Source organism: Cynara cardunculus (genome assembly GCF_001531365.2).
Source record: "Cynara cardunculus var. scolymus isolate 2C chromosome LG 17, CcrdV1, whole genome shotgun sequence".
In the NCBI taxonomy this organism is placed as follows: domain Eukaryota; kingdom Viridiplantae; phylum Streptophyta; class Magnoliopsida; order Asterales; family Asteraceae; genus Cynara; species Cynara cardunculus.
Window position 1 is genome coordinate 3335731 of NC_037544.1, and position 21371 is coordinate 3357101.

The window sequence follows — 21371 nt, forward strand, 5'->3', positions numbered from 1 at the left end:
TCTTTTAATCTTGAAATTATAATAATTATTTTGAAAACAAACCCCAAAATATCTTTCTTACATGTTTGATTTTATCAAAATCAGATCAAAATATAAAAGGTATGTTTTACCGTTGTCCGTTGATATATCTGAGAAAATTAATAATTAGGTGTGCATTTAGCAATATTTAACGTATTTTTTTTATGTCAATCCATTAAAAAAAATGAAGTTATAACAGAAGAAAATGTTTTTACGAAAACAACTGCAGTAGACCAAGCTCTATTTCATAGACCGGACTCTTTTACTGTGATTAGTCCCCACTAGTAAACTTAGAGGCCACCGACCTCCTCTTCAAACATGTCCTCGATAACCTCGTGGCTTTGAAGTAAATGATAAATTTGGTTTGTTTTTGGTTCACGTTCCTTTAATATCAAAAAACGTTTACTTGTTTTCACCTGTATATGTGAACAGAAATCTTACAAAATGAATTGTATTCTTACAGTTAATTTAAGGCTCTTGCACTTGTTGAGGGTGATCGAACTTGGGTTTTGCAAGGTAATCTTTGAATCAGATGTCATACAAGTAGTTGATGTTATCCATGTTTCAGGGAACGATGTTTATGAGTTTGAGGATATTATCTTGAAGTGTCGTATTTTGCTCCTCCGATTAAGACTCTTATCCTGTCTACTTTGCTAGGCAACAAGTCTGGTTTATAAGGTATTGGAGATAAAAATATTAAAAGGGACCTGAAATGTAATTATTCCAAACTATAGGGTCCAAAACTTCAAAACCTTTTAAGTACAGGGTTTCTTTTGATAAACTGATTTCCTATGCACACGGAGCAAACATAACTTCAAACGGCAAGTTCGAGTTCTCCCAAGTTGTATCGTCTTTCCTTGAAGCCGAAGCTAATCCTAAACTAGATCTCTCTGTTCTTCATGATTCTTCCTTTTTATAGTCCAATCCATTGATTTCTTCCTTCGGAATCATTATTGTTGTTTGTCGTCATAAATCATTAATGCGGATGGCGGTTGGGAGGTTGAGATTCGAGAGATTAATGTTAATGATTGCTGTTGTTTTGTCGATGTTGTTTAGCGAGGTTGTCGGAATTAGGTTTGTGATCGACAGAGAAGAGTGTCTGTCGCACAACGTTGAATACGAAGGCGACACAGTTCATGTGTCGTTCGTTGTTATTAAGGCAGAAACGGTGTGGCATTTTACACAAGACGGTGTTGATCTTGTGGTAATTTTCTTAATCCTCGTCTCTTCGACTATTAATGTTATTGACATCATCGTATCTTTCCTTTGATTCATGTTTTCTCTCTATATGTTTTTTTTTCCAATTGTGGTTTTGATTATGTGTTCACAATTTGCTTGATAACCGTGTTGCATATCTGAGATTTTGTCCGAGAAGAAGCTCCTATTCTCATACGATCCTTCATCTATATAGTGTTGGGTTCACGTGACCGGTATGTTTTCGTTCGTGAGACTTTTGTGACCACTTTTACACTTGAAACTTCACAGCAAAACACTGTGAAGGTAAAAAAAGCCGAACCTTAGTGTAAAGGATACCTTCACAGTGTTTTGCCGTGAAATTTCAAGTGTAAAAAAGTGGTTTCACGGGTCTCACAAAAACAGGTTGGTCTCACGGGATTCCAAGTCTATATGTAAACGAAACAGGGAGGAACATATGTCTCTCTCTATATACATGTGCATATAAGTAATTTATAAGTAGTTTTTACGGTATACACCATTCTCTGTCTTTCATTTTATTCGGGTTTTCCCCCGAACCTTACTTTACAGTCTACACACACATGTATATATACATATATATATGTGTGTATAGGCGAAGGATACTTATGGTGAGAAGCGAAAAAAAAGAACTGCACCTTTGATCACTTTTAGTCTCATGCTCACCCATGAGTTGTGCTTTAGAAGAGAATTGATCTGGTGCATCTGGGTGCATCTCATTAGTGTTGACATTCAATTAGGATTGGTTCAAGGTGAAGAAAATCTTTTCTTACGCTTCTCACTATAACTTCCCTTCTCACCGGAATCCAACCCCATATATATAGTGTTCCTGTTCAAACGACATATCCGTAATCTTGACATATATGGCGTAACACAGTTGGTTCCGGGATGATATATTTGCACAAACAAATGAGGGTTCGAGTCTAAAACCGCAAATATGAGAGTCGTCAATTCCTTTGGGATTGAGCTCCTTGTGGGTACTAGCTGTTAAGCCAAGTACCAAAGTGAGCCGTTGTGTACCTGGTTTGCCTGCGTTTGGGATGTGGAGGTTTGGACCGTGTTAGGGGTTACCGGTTGTAAACCATCGTACACAAATTAAGCGTCTTTTTTCATTACATTTTCTATATATTGATTCGACTCCAGGGGGTTTGTTTAGCAACATCTGTTAAAATTTTAGACGCACAAACTACGTAAAAGGCTGATTTATTTTAGGACGGAGGTAGTATGATGTATTAATCCAACGTCTTATAGTCATCTAACGACTTGAACTTTAAAAATACCAGATAAGAGGCCCGGGAGATGAACTCATACACGAACTTCATGAGAAAACTAGTGAGAAATACGAGTTTATGGCTCAAAAGAAAGGCATATACCGGTTTTGCTTTACAAACAGATCTCCGTATCATGAAACCATAGACTTCGATGTTCAAGTCGCGCATTTCGTGTACTTCGATCAACATGCCAAGGACGGTAAGCACGACTTCGTTACTCATTCGGTATACTCATTTTGCAACACTGCTTTTCTTGTTATCAAGTTCTTTTTTGAATGATTTCTTATGTTCTTTTGCCGCTTCTTTTTGCACAAACCGGAGGTATTCATAGAAACAACCATTTTATTGTTCGGGGGTGGAGGTCAGGTCTGCCTGCATAAACCCCCCCCCCCCTCCCGGACACCAGTGGTGGATCTAGGGTTTTTGGCTAGTGGGGACACCTTTAAGGTAGACTAAAAGCCTGTAAAGTCACCCGACATGTTTTTAGCCTAATTCCACCTTTTCGAGGGATTTAAAAGTTTTTTGGTTGATTTCGAGGTATTTTTTAGTGTTTTTGTTGATTTTGAAGGATTTTTTCGGTTTTTTTGGTTGATTTCAAGGTATTTTTTTGATTGGTGGGGGCAAAAGTGGGAAATTACTTTAAAGAAAATTGTTTTTAAGGGGGGAAAATTAATGGGGGCCCCTCCCCCCACCATTTGAATACTGCATCCCCCCTTGCCGGGCATGACCCCACATTTAGGTGGAATATACTAGGTTTGTTTGATTTGATCTGGTTTATCGTTTAAGTGTTGTATTGAAAAATTGGCGCAGAGCATTTCAATCCGTTGTTTGAACAAATATCGAAATTAGAGGAAGCTCTCTACAACATTCAGTTCGAGCAGCATTGGTTAGAAGCGGAAACCGACCGGCAGGCAGTAGGTACGATGCTTCCTTCTGTTTGACTTTCAAGGTTCAAAGTTCGTTACGTTTCTAGCTTTTAATTCATACAAATTCGGTCGTGAATTTAACGTTACTAAATTCAAGTTCTATGAAAGATTTTAAAGGTGGTATGATGATAAAAGATTTCTTGATGATTGAATCCATTTGTATCAACAAAATGGAGTCTTGAACATGGCTTATTTGACTCCAGGAGTCAAAATTGTATTTTTTTTCTCCTTTTGTTTGACTTTTGAAGTCAAAATCTGTTGGTTCTCAAGCATATAATTGGTATGAATTTGACATTATCATGTTATATCTGGGTGCGTTTGGTAAACTGAGCTTGACAGAACAAAAACTTGTTTAAATCAGATAGGGACATGACAATACTGAGTGGGACAAAAATGCATGGGAGAGATGAAACAATATTGGTGAATTACTAAACTATACATGTCAAATTAAAACCCTAACTACAAGGGTGGTGCCTGATTGGTTTGAGCTTGGCTCCAAAGGTCAAAAGTACCATGAGGTCCAGGTTCAAATCCAAGGAGGAATAAAAATCCCCTTGTGGCCCTGGAGGTTCAAATGCGGTGACTTTTGGGATTAGTCGGCTTGCATAGCGGGTTGGATATCCAGGTTAATCAAAATAATAATAATTAAAACCCTAAAACCTTACCGCATTTTTTAACCTGCCTATGTCACTCGAGTCGAGTCCTGTCTGCATACCAAAACGCACCATTAATAAACATGATCTAGTGATAAGAATTTCCATGAGGATAAGTATAATTTATATCAATTATGAAGTTTAGCATAATGGATTATTTGACTCCAAGAGTCAAACTGTATTTTTTATTTTGACTTTTTTAAAGTCAAAATCTGTTGGTCGTCAAGCATTCAATCGATCCGAACTCTATCACGGAAGTACCGTTTATAAACACGATCTAACGATAAGAACTTTCACGAGGATTTCATAGAATTTGTATCAATTACGAAGCTTTGAGTCATAGTCTGTTTGACCTTAAAAGTCAAACCTGTTACGGAAACTTGTTGATTTGTAGTTGTTATTCGATTCGAATGCAGTAAACGAAGGAATGAGTCAAAGAGCACTTCACAAGGCGATAATTGAATCCGCGGCGCTGGTCGGTGCTAGCATTCTTCAGGTTTATCTTCTTCAACGTCTGTTTGAGCGCAAGCTCGGGACTTCAAGAGTTTAAGATGGTTACATGCCGTTATTTCACAAGTAACGGTATTCCACTTTACGGCTTTGTATGAGCATATACTTCTCCAGTCCAAAATAAATGTCTTTAATAAAAACACACAGTTTAAGAGATCAGTAATTATTACACTTTTTAATTGATTGGATGACAATTTTACCCTTGATGTTTGAGACATTTTTTAAGGGTAGAGTTGGAAATTTAGTAAATTATAACTACCCTTTTTATGAAAATGAACATTTATTTTAGAACAAACTTTAACTAGAACATATGGACATTTATTTTGGGACAGAAGGAGTAGGTCTTTTTTTTCTTCTTGCATTTTTACGTAATTTATTGAGTTGTATGGCGGGGAACTGGATGTCAAGAATGAGTTTTGTTTTTCGGTCATGTGAGTTGTTTGCTTGTGATACGTGCAAATCGACATATTCATAAAGTTCCCCAACACAGTATGAAATGTTTCCCCTCTTGCTCGATATCGAAATGTAGGGGTTGACAGGGTTGTAAGTTGAGCTTGATGGAAAAGTGTTCTTGATGTAGACCCCACATGTATCGACTCAAGGTAGGATACGGGGGTAAGATGTGCGTAGATCTATCTTTCACCTAAAGGGTATATAAAATTTTGTTCAAACACCTCATTAGCAAATATAGTTACACGTTTTTTGAAGTATATAATATTTATATACAACAAATAAAACAAATAAACTCACACACCCATCTCACTTTTGTGAGGTTTGAACCCTTGACCTCTTAGGATGTCAAGGACTCACATACCACTAGGCCAAAGGTCCTTTGGTCCCATCCATTACACGTTGGACATTGTAAGAATGCATTTGGTACATAGGACAACATTAAAACAAAAACTTGTTGTCTTATGTTTGATGCTACATTATACTAAGAAAAGATAAGACTGAATGAGACAAAACCACAAAAAGGGTAGAACAAAAATCAAAACTAATCTACCTTTGTCAAATCAAAACCTTAAATTTTTACACAATTCCTTTATCCGCCTACCTCGCTAAGAAAATGTACAACCGGAGCAAACAAGTCATATAAACCCCAACTCGTTTGAGTAAAGCCATTAGCAATCGCTAGATCAAAGCCAATCAATAACATTGGTAACAAGCAAATAATATTCTAACTTTTGACCTCTAGTTAATTCTAAACAATTTCCAACCACATAAATGAACCTAAGAGGTTGTTTGATAGTTGCTAAATGATTTGGTACAGAATGATTAAAAATCTTTCATGATACAGTACAAAATAAAATATAATTGTTTGATAATTGTTTAAAATGAGATTAGGACGCGTAATGGTCAAGGGAGAAGACTCATGATACAAAATCATTCAGAGGGTTTTAAAACCATTAAGAAGCAGATATTTATTTTGCCAAACAAGATTCACCTCTTAACGATTCAAATGTTACCTCTTAATGGAACTATTAAGAGGTAAACAGACAACCCCTAACTCGATCAAACGAGTCATTTTTTGACTTTAAAGTTAGACAGGGACGAGTTTCTTTTGTGTTAAAAAAGCAACATAATAGAGAACAAGGAATTGTTTACTAAAAACTTACCACATAAGCACTTAACGGCAAAAGCCACTGCCTTCACTCACCTTATAAGATAACATTTTCGGCAATTGAAATAGATTGTTGGTAAGCATCTTTTACCCGATAAAAGCTAACACGGTAAGATTCTCGGTCTTTGTCATTCTTACCCAATAAGGTAAGTGACACCCTTTAAGCGTAAAATGTGCATCCAAACTCTAAGAAAATTTAAATAAAAAAATCTCTTTTTAAGAAGGAAAGAGGAAGCAAAGGCAATCAGTTCATATAGCTGTTTGTTCAAGGTTACATTATCATCATCATAAAAATCAAAGCAGAATGAACTCCAACAGGATAATCCTGCTTGGAGTTTGGACAAGCAATAAGATACAAGTAGTCTCTCATCACTTTTATGCCATGCAGCAGAACCATTTTTTCTGCAAAACAAAGTTTTGCCATATCATCAAGTTGTACAAATCTTTGAGAATAAATACACAAATCCATGGCTAAATGTGTTGGTAAAATATCGAAATTGAAACCGCTGAGAAATGAAAGAACAAGTTTGTATTCTTATTTTGAAACACGGGCGGAAGTTCAAATAAGAACAATAAGTATTTTGAGAACCTAAAACCAACTATTTCATATATTATTCATGATGAATATCATGTAAGTATCGTGTATTTTCATTATGAATAATGGGTTTTGAGGATTTCAGAATATTTACGGTTCTCATTTTGAACCTGGCCTTGAAATACAGTTTTAGTAGCAAGCTTTGAACCTATAACTACTGGTGATTTGAGTTTGTATTCTAACTAAGCCAGTAAACAAAATGCATAACAGCTTACGGATTGAGGTTTCCCGAGAGTAGCCGTCCCAGGCTTATTATACGTGGAGTCGTTTTTAGGCGGTGAGTCTGATGTTCCACCTGTCTTTTTCTCGTTCCTAGCCTTGTTGAATATAACTGTGAAACCCTCAGCTGATGCAGGGTCGTTTACATCCCAGTCACCAAACTTTGGCAATGGTGGACCTTTTTCCTGTAAACGTTGAACCTTTAATCACCATCGATGTAATTACAATACAAACCACTTGCAAACCCAGTATATCCCGTTTGGCCTTATGTCCCAAACTAGTTGGAGGCGGCTAAAAACATGTAGGACACTCATCCTAATATTTGAAAATCATTACAGTTTAGGGGTTGTGCTTCAATATGTAAGTATTATAAGAACTGATGATGATAAAACAAAATAACTAAATCAAAGCAAACGGGCCTAGTATATCCCACTCGAAAGTATGGTCTGGGAAGGGTAGGTTGTACTCAAACCTGTCCTCTATTCAAAAGGACTGTTTGTGTAAAGACGCCTGACTTGTTGAAAAGTGTGAGCCAAAGGTTAAGGAGGACAAAGAATAAAGACTAGTAAATAATAAGCAATAAAAAATGAAGGAGGAGTAAGAAGGAGGTACATTGAAACATGTCAAAGGCATGGAAAAGCACATATCCCTCTATTTATTGTATGCCTCTTCTAACCTATGTGCAAGCTCCCTAACCCTCCGCTTGTCCCACCATCGATATATCAAAATATCAAATGAAATCCATGTTCTACTTATTCATAGTTTTTGTTCTTGCCCCAAGGTCGATAATTCCATGGTTGGGACGTTGGGGTAATCAACTTCTTATGGTTTGGAGGAAGACATCATGTCTCCCTTCTTAGTTTATCTTGTTCTAATTTCTATAGCAATCTACAAGTTGAACGGTCTACAGCAACAATTAATCAAACCTGACATGATATAAACAACTAAACTGGATTAAAAATATATGGAGCAAGCACACAAAATTATATCTGCCTGGCTTCTGATTATCATGTATTGTAAGCACAAGAACTCATTTGTATTAACTCATGCAAAACATGTTGAAGATAGTCTTCAATGTGGGAACTTTGTCCCACATAGGAAGGGAAATAGATGTTACTCACTTTATAAACCCAAATCTTTTTGTTTAATTAAATGAGTTACAATTGAGTTATGGAGAGTGGGCTTACATTGCAAGTTGGTTTGGACTATACATACCGAATATTTAGGGTCAAAAGATAGCACTTGGAAGTTGGGTTTGACTGTTTCCTAATCCAGATTAGGTTTTTTTTATTTATTCCGTTTTTCTGTTTTCGTTATTTCCTGGATAATGTCAAAGGGCAGTTTCCTAACCGCCAAAACCTGTCAACACAAGCCTATAAATACCAGCTAAATCATTCATACAATCCATCCCCTCTTCCCTCATTTTCCCTGCAAAAAATGACGTTCATAAGGTAACAGAATTTGCTGTATTTTCATCTAAAATTAGGCAATCCTGGGTGTAAAATGTAAATTAGCCTTCATCCCACATCACATAGAGGGTGCTAATCTTACTCTGAGGATGGTGATCATTCTGCAAATTTCTTACAGAACATCATTAAACAATAATAAAGTTTGGTTCTAACAATGTTGGTAGAGTTATATGTCCCATCTTCCTCCCCATTTGACAGTAAGATGGGGTTGAATTTGATTGATCACTTGATGACAAAGATAGGACAAGTTATGCATCTGGTATTCCATCATGCAGATACAAAGGTGGCCATATCATTAGGGCATCTAAATCAATTTATTGATACTGCTAATATGGTGAGAAGTCATAGAAGTTGGTATAACTTAATTATGGGTAACTCTCAAATTCGAAGGATGATTGTTCCATTTCACTGCAAGTGTGTGACAATCCCAAGTGCACATATCAGTACAAACACAAATGGAACCAATAAAAGCAACACGTTTTTTTGCACCAACAAGCCTACATGTGCAATAGCTAAATATGAAGGTCTTTGGTGCTGAATTTCGGAAGGCACAAAATCATAGAGCAGCAGGGATTGCAACAGTCAGCTTAAGTGGCTCAAAGTTAACCAACTTGAGGATTAGCTCACCAACAAAGTAAAAAACAACTTTGCTTTGATAAAGGAATGTTAAAAAAGAACAGATGAAAGGTAATTACAGCCTGTAAAAGTAAAATATGTAATTTAATGTAGAAGTTAGAATTATGGGCAACATATGCTAGAGTCATGAGTAACAGGTGGAATCAATAGTAAGACATGCTTTTGTGATATTAGTTTTTTGATATCAAGGGATTTATCTTTTTGGACACAAGTGTTGAGTTCATCATCACAAGATGAAAGAACCCAACCTTAAGGTTGCATATAAAATAAAAGCATTGTAGTATTACATCATGCACGCCAGGTATTATTAATGGAAGTGCGGTCAATTGACCCCACCCTCACTAGATTCTTAGTGATTCCATGCCAGCAAACAATAGGAGTTTTCCTTAACTCACCACCTTATGTTGTTGAGATGATTGAGATGATGACAGAGCATGGTCCATGCTGGTGACCATCACATGCAACTACAAGAATACGACATGACATCTCTTATAATTTCAATCCTTCCTTTCTTTTGTCTGTGGGGGTTCTGCTTGTGGGTTGGTGGTGGGGAGAGGCTGCTTCTATAAATTGCATTCTTGGTCCCTTCTTGTTAATACTTCCAAAACTATGTTCCCTCCCCACCAAAACAAATAGAGATTATTTAGCAAATGTAGGACAACTCTAGCTATTGATTGAACCAAGCTTTCACCAATATAACAGAAAATTATCATAAAGCCATGATTGTTGTCCATACATAATAAGAGGTGAAAATATCATGTCGACAAATGATCCAATATCCTTGAGTAGTCTCTCTATTTTTTTAGAAAAAGCATATAATATTATCCATTAGCATGGGGTAAGAATAAAATATAGCTGTTCTGTGAAACATATATCCCTTCTACAAAACAGTAAGACAATCTTATTAGCCTGGTCATTAGTTTCTCTCCAAGGGAGATTATAAGAAGCTTTTCTTTCCTTCTTGAGGAGTAACTGATAGTATTTATATATCCCAGCAGATAACAAATCCACCTTGATGATTTTAGAAGTTTCTTATCAGGCAAAAGCTTCTTCCTATATGTTATGCTCTTTGCAAAGCTCCAAAAGGAGTCATACAATCATAGCCTATCAAAGAAGAGCATGCTTCACAAGAATTACAGACGCAAACAGATGGAGGATTGATGGACAGGATCAGCACTTAACCAACAAATGATGTCAAATCAAAAGCTAACCAAATTCAAATTTGGGAACATATTTTACAAAACTGACACCAAAGCCTTTGCATTAATGATACTAGTCATAAACTTTGGTCCAACTAAAACATTTTTTCACGAAATACACATCAAATGTAAAACTTCGATCATCAAAGTCAAAGTGTCTGCTGCTCGGAGTGAGCACCACAGTCCAGAGATGATTTTCATCAACTAAAAAAGAAAAAAAAAACAGCAATGAAACCTATTCAAAGTTGATACATCCAATATCCTACACTCGTAATCGATTTCACTTGCTCATCGAGACATCGACCAAACGCATTGAAATCACCCGAATACGAGTAACACACAATCAATCAGCAAAAACATCGTTCTACATATTACACATAAACATTAAAGCAAAATGAGTCGATAAAATCAAAATGAACGAATCTAAAGAACTTACGATAACCAAAGTCTATGAGTAATAGATGCGTGTAATACATTCAGATACAGATTAAGGTTATAGCAAACAGAAAGATTGAGAGATTGAAACATACCGCCATGATTTGAGTTTTTGAGCAGAGAGAGACGATTGAGAGTGCTTGGGCTTTAAGGTCGATTCGATTAGATGGAAAGCTTTTTGAAGAAGAACCCAATACCTAACTTTTTAGAGAAGGGGGAAAAAAGAAAATACAGCTGGCTTTTTGGTGGGTCATATTCTGCTTACGTCATCGGGCATGGTTTAAAGTAAACGGCTTCTCTCTCTAACGCCGTCTTTTTTTTATTGACCCATGCACGCCAAAATGAATTGGATCAAATAAATTGAGTGATAATTTGGAATTAATAAATGTTCATTAGGTTATGTTTATAAAACAATTATCTGATTAACGTTTACCGGTAAAATTCAACATTATCATTTTTTTATTCGGTAAGATTTTTATTCCATCAAAACGACATTGGATACAACAATGTACCTGGTAAGTGCTAACCGTGGTAAGAGTCATCGTCCCCACTTACCGTAAGTTGCTGAACTGCCACCTTTAGAGATGGTGATTTACTGGAAATCGTGGGAGAGGAATGATTAAGAGATGAGCTCACTCAGTCAAAACGACTATTTATGTCAATTTCCTGAAATTCATGTTTTGTTTCAAAACTTTTAACGCATGGTGATTTATAATTAATATTAATATTGTGTAGATGTATTGGTTGTACAAATGAATATGGTTATATTTGAAATATACCTTATATCTATACATATATATATATATATATAGAGAGAGAGAGAGAGAGAGATGGATCTTATTTTGTTAACCAAGTCGTTGGTATTAACTTTGTTAACGTTATTGGGCCAATCACATTTCACCAATTTGTATGGTTTCATCCACGTTTCTTTATCAACGGAAGGGTGTTTATATCATTTTAAAGAAATTAAAAATAAATAGATATTTTAATTGAATAACATAACCATTTCTCTCCTTAGTTATCTCACAGATAATTATGGATGATATTTTAATTATTTTGTGTGTAGATAATTTATTTTCTTCCAAGTTCTCCTAATCGCATTCAACTTCCTGGTTATCATTAATCGATCATTGTGTAATAGTTTATGATATTATATTATGGAGCGCGTACCTGTTGTTGAGAATTGTTTGTCATTGGAGACACCATTCATGGGAGAATTGGGTGATCCTAATGGTGTTGAAGGTTCAATATGTTCATCAGTGAACTCATGCGTAGAAACCCGGAGGTTGTGTAAAAATGCATTTTCTTTCAAAATTGTCCATGTAATTTTGTAGTGAAACGTTGATTTGTATATGAACAATATATGTTGTATATATGTTGTATATGAAATTTTATGTTGGGAAAATTGATTTGTTTCACTGTATGTATATCTATGTATATGTATGTATATATATATATATGAGAAGTATTTGCGTATCTATACTATCTTATTAAACAAATTCACTCAAAGTCTTAAAGTCTTAAAATTATAAATACCCAAAATACCCTTACTTATACCTTTACTTTTCAATCGACTTTACCCCAAACCGTCCCTTCCCATTCACCCCAAAACGCTTCCTTTACCCGGCTCCCCTCCCCCAAGACGACGATTTCACCGCTTTCCATCGTTCTGTCGTCCATCTCTCTGTTTTACCCTCGCTCTCCATGACCGCATCGTTCAACCCAAGTCACTGTTGAAAGCATTTCAGGTAACAATCCATCGTTCAGTCGTCCATCTCTCTGATTTGGGTTTGTTTATTTCAGTCGTCCATCTCTCTGTTTTACCCTCGCTCTCCATCACTGCATCGTTCAACCCAAGTCACTGTTGAAAGCATTTCAGGTAACAATCCATCGTTCAGTCGTCCATCTCTCTGATTTGGGTTTGTTTATTTTAGGGTTTAGGGTTTTGCTGATTTGGGTTTGTTTATTTGGGTTTGCTTGAATAACTAATCTATTCAGTGAATAAAATGATCTGGGTTTGTTTATTTTAGGATTGTTTGCACCGTTATTCATTTGGGTTTGTTTATTCACTAATCTATATGTGAAATTATTTGATCSATTTTGCAGGTCCTGAACATCCAAGCTGGTCTAGATGTTTCTATGTGTGGATTATTCAACCAGCCCTTGCAGCTGTTGGAGCTCCTGAAAATCCTGTTGAAGTAATAACTGGGTAAGCCTATTTGATTWTGCTGTTAATTTGCATTTCTTAGGACTTCAAACTTGGAATTTTGCCAGGCTTGCTGAGACAGAATAAGCATTGGTGTCCTTGGTTGAAAAAATCATATTTGTTGGATCACCAGGTGTAGGTAGAATGGTACAAATTTCATATCGACAAATGCTTAAGATTTATCTGTTCTCTAAAGTCAGAAAAAGTCAATATGCTAGCTATATACTCTGGCTACAAAGGAAGAGCCAGATGTATCCAATAGTGATTGTTTTCTTTTGAATTAAAAACCTTTATTTTGGGGGGGCCTTGTTTAAGGGAAAAACAAACTGTCCCTCACTAATTCCATCTATGTGATTCTGGTTTTCATTATAACATATCATGATGAAAGGGTAAAACTTGCTGAAGAAAAAAAAAACCTATAAAAATATAGGACTTTGAGGTTTCTGTCCAGTTGAGTTTGAGAACGAGTACATTGTTTGAACACTTCCATTGAACTACTCGATGAGCCAATCGTTGGAGTTTCTTTGAGAACGAGTACATTGTTTATATCTGAAATTTCTATTTTGTCAATAGTTTAATGGGATTTTCTTTAGTGTTTTAATACTGGTTACAAAAACCTGATGGCATTAATTTGGTAGACAAAAAATTCCTTTCTTTTTTTCATTACCTTCAGATCTTTTAGATATATGACTAATGGTCAAATGATTTCTGTTTATGTAAATGTTGGTATCACTTATGTTGCTGCATATCACACAGTTGGTTTCACAGTCGGTTTCACAGTCTGTAAGGTTGTCTTGCTTGCCCAACATATTTCCAACAGTAAGCTTGAACTTTGCTGTTGGTGCTTTAATGATTTTAAAGCCTCAGGACTACCTTCTTCAGCAGAATTCTGTGGTATATCATATGACATTATGTTAAATGATTTAAAATAAGTTATCTTTTTTTCTAATCGACTTGAATATGACTGTTTGATGGTGACTTAATGATATAAGATGTGACTTATCCAAGAAACTTTTAGGAGAGAGCTTTATGTAGAAAGCCAATTATATTGTGAACTTGCCCCTTCCAATTAGAAGACATGCTCCTTCCATTTATGAAAACTCTCCCAAACAAAAATAATGTTGTTTCACAACATATTYTGGTTGTGGGTAAAATCATGTTCTTAGGTTCTTCATTTGTAAACGTCTCTTCCACCTCAAGCAGTGGCATAAGTGAAGTCATAAATGCTGGTCAGATTGGCGGCAGCAGTTCATTGCAGATTAGTCGTTACAATCAGTTCATTGCAGATTAGTCGTTACAAGCAGTTCATTGCAGATTAGTCGTTACAAGCAGTTCATTGCAGATTAGTCGTTACAAGCAGTTCATTGCAGATTAGTCGTTACAAGCAGTTCATCTAGAGTCTCTCCTCGCACGCTCTCCTCGACTCTAAACCCTAAACCACTATYGCAATTCAATTGTATTAGAGCTTTCTATATATACGGTGRGATGTTCAAATAAGAATGCCAAATATAGTGAGCAGGTAAGAATGAAAGGTTAAGGGAGGTTCGTATGTGAATCATTGAAAACATCCATTTGAATAATCTGTAATGTCAGTTCATATATGCATCTTCAAGTAGATATTTTCAATGATTGACATATGAATCTTCCCTTGACTTCTCACGATATTTAACCTTCTTATTTGAACGTGAAGGATCTCCTGAGTTGCTCGACCCAGTTTTCATATAGATGCGTTTTCAATTGTACAAGTATGTAGACTTTTGAACTTCAAATATGTCCTGAATTTTGCCACCTATTCGTTCTGATGGCAGCTTTCAAAATGGATGGCTAACAAAAAGAGCAAGCTGCAACCAGCGGGTGTTGCAGTTCATTTGGATTTAGTATCAAAAGTTCATGGGCTGGAAGAAGTAGAGAAATCTGGTGCAAAATCTTTAGGTGATGAAATTACTGAAGCTCAGGAATATGATGAAATGGAAGCCGAGTCATCGCTAAGCAAGTGAGAACAGGTTCTGAGTCCTTATTGTTTGTAAGTTTCTTAAAGAACGCTATTTGGCAACTTCTGTGTTTTCCATTTCTGCGGGTTTCTGTTAGATTGTAAATTTGTTCGGTAGRACGAAGATATAACTAAATATGCAGATTTCATATCTATAAGTTGCTTTATTGCAGATATAGTTACATATTTCACATCGACCCCTTATATTCTAAATGTGAGGAGAAAATAGATATGACCTCTAAACCACAATTGGATTCTGAATTGAAACAGAAATATGGACTCGTATTAACCGAGTTATTGTTTGTGCATAAAAATTATGTGTAAAAACCCACTAGAGTGAAGATGGGTAAACATAACTGCTCCGGACCATTCCAACTTAACCAAATCTGGCTCGACTTCATAACTGGTTATGAAAGGACTGAACTGGATCAGTTAGGGACCGGTCAGCCAACCGGTTAAAACCAAAGGGACCTATACAGGGTTTTTTCTGGGACCGGTTACAAGGACCAGGTTGAAGGCCCCGTCCATGGGACTTGGTAAGAGTCTTGCCCATCTGTTCTTCTAGCTCATTTTCTTTTATTTCCTTAAGCTATCTTTTGTTGGCCTTTTACACCTTTTTTAGGAACCAAATGTAATGGGCCRTTTATTAAAAGCTTACSCRGTAAGTACTTACTGGGCAATTTTCCGTACCGGATGAACATRGCAAGGGGCAAGAATCATACCCGGTAAGAGCGATGAYAAGAATGGAGTCTTACCCRGTAAGTGAGRGTGACGACCCTTACCCGGATAAACGTTTACCAGGTAAATTGTTGCATAAGATACATTTTGATGTATTAYAATCTTGCCCGATAAAATAAATTATYGTGTTGACTCTTAACGGTAAGCACTTACCGGGTAAGCATTTAGGTAAACGGCCCCAGACACCYCTTGTGYTCTACTTGGAAGTAGGATCTTTATGTGTTTATGTTTACACATCATTTGTATATGCTTGAAATATGCTAATTAGTGAACTTAAAGAAGTATCTAACAGGTTCTTGTACAAATAGAGCTATCGCAGCTGGATTTTAAAAGGCAACTGGAAGGGATAAAGCTATTTACTCTAAGCAAGATTTGGATGGAATGAGAAAGACATTGGTCTTCTATAAAGGTCGTGTATTCGGATTGAGGTAGGAAAGAAAATGAAGATTATATTTGTTCTATGGTGATGTTAGAAATAGTTGCGTTGTAACTAAAATTATCTTTTACATTTGCAATTGCGTGATAAATTTTTAAATGCAGTTGAATGAGCAGAGGTATTTCATATCTCAAATAGCTGCATTTCATAGAGTTGATGCTAAAACCATATCTATATTAATGAAAAATACGTATTTGCATAAAACGGGCTTATGCTCGAATAGGCATGGCAAAGGAAGTTACAGATGCTGCATCACAGACTAAATACGGCGAGTTGCTGGCCGCCTCAGAAACACTTTACAACAGAATTTGGCTGCTGCATCCATTTTTGATACTCTCAAAAACATTCCACCAAACCAAATGGACCATTAGTGTTCCTTTTGTCATTCGAAATTGAATAAATTTTAATAAATTTTGACATCCCGTCGCATTGCGCGGGTATACAACTAGTTTGATCATGAAGTGCCAGATAGTAACTTATATAGGTATGCACAAGATAGAGAAGTAGTTTCATAACTTTTACAAATATGCGGCAAACGGATTCATATATGTACCCATGTGATGTGATATGCATATGAACGACATATTTATGTGTGAACCCGTTAATTAGTTCATATGTGAACTATTTAACTGATTCATATATGAATCAGTTAGTTAATACATATGTGAATCAGTTAATTAGTTTATATGTAAATCACACGGGTTCATACGTGAATTAATTGATTAGTTCATACGTGAATTACACATGATAATGACTGACAACTACAATGACAAAAAAATTAATTTACTCTTGATATTATTTATATTTATTGAGTAAACTACCATTTTGGTCCTTGTGGTTTACATGAATCTGCGAAAGTGGTCCCTAGACTTCAATAACTATAGTTATCGTCCTTACTGCATACATTTTGCTTTGAAAATCGTACCCGGTCACTAACTCCGTTAAATTAGTTCGTTAAGTAAGGTGCATTTTAGTATTTTAATTATCTTTTTCTATTTTTATAAAAGAATTTTTAAAGCAACCCAATATTGCAACCCTAGTTCCAACCACCTTCTGTTTCCCTTCTCCGAAGTTCGACAACCTTTTGCAAACAGAGTTCCAAAATTCAAACAATTTCCAATTCTGAAACTTAAATGAAACCTAAATCAACCCTGTATAGCCCCACCCTCGTTAGATTTCCAGGTGACCAACTTTACGCCTGAAACTCCTCCGGTGACCATTCCAGATGTTTTCATGCCCATATCAAGGACCTAATCAAATCAAACATAAAACTCAAATCTGAAACCAAATCAAACCACGCAAAAACGAAAGTCGATGTACCACCTAGTGTCCATCTGAGAAACTGATTTCATTAACTTCATTTAGGAACCATGAAACTAATTTCATTAATGAAATCATATTATTCAGTTTTCAAAATGTTTCATTGACTGAATCATATTTAGTTTCATTAACAAAACCAATTTCATTTTAGTTAAGAACCTGAAACCAATTTCACTAATGAAATCATATTATTCAGTTTTCAAAATGTTTCATTCATCATTGTTGATCAAATAATATTTTTATGTTTCATCATTTATTAAAATATCCCTCATTTTATAATTTCTACGTAATTTCTATTTTTAATGTAAAATTTATTTAGTTATAATATTTACTCATAAAATAAAACAAATTTTTGTTGAATATATCGATTTCCCAGATTTTCTTAACATTTTTAGTTAAAACCATTTTAATAATAAAATCATATATATAGATTTTAAAGCTCTGATTTTGTTCCGTTATTGTTATTATTCATGATTTTGTTCCCTCTTTTACCAATTTATACAAATAATTTGGATCGAGATAGTTATAGGTTGTGTAAGATAATATTGTTTCGTCTTGAGAAATTACCGTCCTCTACAATAATGGGTGATACGGGTAGTAGTGTTCGTTCCAATGAAATGCTTGTCAAATCCAATAATGTTCGATCAGACGGAGATAAATCTGATGTTAATTCTTTTTTATAGTTAAGATTATGTTGATATTTTTTTTTTCAATATAAATATGTGGCTAAGATTTTACATTGACTGTTGTTCGTATTAAATGTTGTGATTAGTTGTCTTATAGCTTTTTTCGTTAAGTAACGATGAACATGCAACTGATAATGCACTCGTGTGTTTAATATTTCACGTGTTATGATTGAGTTTGTATTTCTAATTTTTAGCAACCATTTTTTGAACTAAGTTTCACACGGTTTTTTCATCTAGATTCTCATAGTTCCATAAAACTTGTTTGGTGTAAGTGTCGTTATTTTTTATTCATTAATTTCAAACTTGAAGTTCGAAGTACTCTATTTCATGTACAAATTACATTATGTTTTGCAGTCATTATTTTATGGTATGTTTTCGTTCTTTATTAAATTAGATGACAAGATGAAATCTGATTTCGTTTCATTAGTAGATGCATTATCGTAAGACATGGGAGAGTCACCTGGGGGTCGAAGTTATGATTTCCTATGGATCCCAATAGTTCTCCAAAGGTTGGTGTTTTTTTTTTTGACTCGGTTGAGTCTGTAGAAATTATGTACAGGAAGTATGCGAATATAGTTGGGTTTGATATCCGATTGTCAAACAAAAAAATGAACTATTTGGGTGGAGTGCAAACCCGATATTTTGTTTGTAGATCCTTTTATGTAACAACAATGTTTCATTATTTTATTTTAAGTTTTATAAAACCAATGACACTTTTCGACGAATTGATCATTGTAAAGTGTTAAAAAGTGTCGTGGATTCTAAGTTGAGCCTTTGATTGCATGTCAGTTTGAATGATATAGGAAGTAGACTTAAGAGAGTTACTGACAAAGAGATTTGTTATATGTATTTTCTAAATTGGTTAATTCTCGACAGATTGATCACTTTGAAGTGTTAAAGTGGAATGGACTCAGAGATAAGCTATTTAGAACACGTCAACTTGAATGCTATAGGAATCCGCTCGAAATAGTGATTTTTAACAAAAAAAGATTTGTTTATCTGTATATTTTGAGAACACCATTTGTCACTTTCACTAGTTTGGATACCACATAGAGATATGAGTTGAAAGTTATAATATCAGTGCAATGGTGAAATCTGATAGAATACCCTCAAAATAAAGGATGAAAATAGTTGTTATTAATTGCATGTTGTAACATTTTGACAACATTGATCTACTAGAAATTGATTTACATTTCACCCTAAGTCTTACACCCGGACTTTCTTTTATTATCTGTTAATTTCACCAAGTTATAATTCACACCAATCAAAGTCTTCAAAATCATAATCTGAAATCATTTCATTCAAATTACTTTTATTGAACTTTTACTGCAATCCATATGGACGATACTTAATACTTGTACCATTTTATTACTTGAAAGATGATATAGGGACTAACTGTATACTTGATTTTGCTCATAATTACCAAGTCTACGGGTGTGTAAAAAACTCTTGTCAACGCCTTATAGTTATAAACACATTCTTATGAGCACATTCTTATGAATACCTTACTGTTATAAACAAATTCTTATGAAAACCAATGAATATCATTAATTTCCATAAAAGTAACTTACAAATAAAAAATTGTAACATCTCATTAAGTACAATAAAAGTAACTTACACATAAAAATAATACCATATTCTTAGTTAAAAAAGATCTCTCTCTCTCTCTCTCTCTCTCTATATATATATATATATATATATATTATGTATGTACAGATGAATGTTCAAATGAAAAACTAACTACTTAAGAAAACAAGAAAAAAATTGTGAATGTACAAAATCACATGTGAGTTTACATTAAATGAAAGTGACAACTTTTCAGGCGACTTAAGTCGCAAGGCAAAGTCGCCCAGATCATGTATGATTTGTTACGTGAATCATACATGATTTTGTACATTAACGACATTTTCTTGTTTACATAAATAGTTCATGTTTTCGTTTGAACTTTCCCCTATATGTATATTTATGTACGTATGTATATGTATATAATATGAGTAAATTACAACTTTGGTCCTTGGAGTTTACTCTAATATTAATTTCTTAAAACAATGTGCATTTTCTCTACCCTTTCTTAAGCTGAAAAAGCAGGGTTACCCTACGTCTTTGAACCAATAACCATCTTTCGGCTAACCTAGCCTCCTCCGTCCCTCGGGACCAACTCAGCACCGAACGGGTTTGTCTTGCAGGGGGCTCAGCGGGAAGAGGATTGTACCGTGAGAGAAGCAAGGAGGTCAATCTCTTTCAAATATACACCATGGATTCTGGCAGCACAATGTAGTGGGACTCTCATGTCGATCCGTGAAAATACCCCTAATTCAACGGAAAAAATTTAACAGAGTTAAGTCGAGGAACAATTTTCAAAACAAAATGTAAACAATAAAGACGATAATTATTGTTATTGAAATGTAGGGAGCATTTTCGAAGATCCGTATAAACCACAAGGACTTTAATCAAATATATACAACGAGACTTGGGATCATGTGAGACAATACTGTTTTCGTAAGACATGATGTTTATACTTGAAACTTCACAACAAAACACCATGAAGAGTCAGCTTTTTTTAACCTCACAACAAAATGTTATGAAGTTTCAGATATAGAAATCGTGTCTCACGAAAACAGTCTTGTCTCACATGAACCCAACCCTATACAACGAATTTTATTTTATATACAGTCATAATATGTATATATTATATATGTATATATTGATGAGGCATAGTGGCACACACAAAGTAGTTTAATGAACCTAACGTAGGTGTAGTTGGAGTATTATTGGTTCACCAACCAAATACTTCAAGTTCAAGTATCCTCCATTAATTATAATATTTATTTCTATTTTTCATTATATAAAAATTGTAATTATTATATTCAAATTATTTCATTAATTATATGCTTCTTTAAATGTTAATTTCTTTTTTCCTATAAAAAAACTAGTTTTATTAAATGTAATATTTAATATAAATATTTGGTTACCGATTAAGTCGCTCTTTGGCAAAAATAAGATAGTTTATTTCTGGGTATGTATACATGTCTGAATGTATATAATTTAACTTATTGAAACGCTACTTGAAGTAATGTTTTGGCATCTTATTGTTATTTTTTCCAATTATAACATTTATTAATATTAATTATAAATAAATATTAATAAAATTTAAATATCCCTAATATTAATAAATATTAATTATTTATTAATTTTAACTATACATTATATAATAATATTATTTATTATCAT

At 34.6% G+C, this 21371-nt stretch overlaps 1 protein-coding gene and 1 long non-coding RNA gene across 3 annotated transcripts; both read left to right on the top strand.

The window, feature by feature from the left end:
- Window positions 1–915: 915 nt before the first annotated feature.
- Window positions 916–4944, top strand: LOC112501178 (transmembrane emp24 domain-containing protein p24beta2-like). The gene is made up of 4 exons (XM_025104854.1): window positions 916–1222; window positions 2514–2700; window positions 3312–3419; window positions 4497–4944. The coding sequence occupies exons 1-4, from the start codon at window positions 998–1000 to the stop codon at window positions 4628–4630; spliced, it is 654 nt and encodes a 217-aa protein (XP_024960622.1). The 5' UTR covers window positions 916–997; the 3' UTR covers window positions 4631–4944.
- A 7456-nt stretch (window positions 4945–12400) lies between these two features.
- Window positions 12401–16240, top strand: LOC112501023. Of its 2 annotated transcripts, XR_003067405.1 has the most exons (4): window positions 12401–12643; window positions 12871–12973; window positions 14779–14993; window positions 15991–16240. It is a non-coding gene; the product is annotated as an uncharacterized LOC112501023 (long non-coding RNA). The 2 variants fall into 2 exon arrangements; XR_003067404.1 differs by lacking the exon at window positions 15991–16240 and having other exon boundaries at window positions 14779–15612.
- The last annotated feature ends 5131 nt before the right edge of the window (window positions 16241–21371 follow it).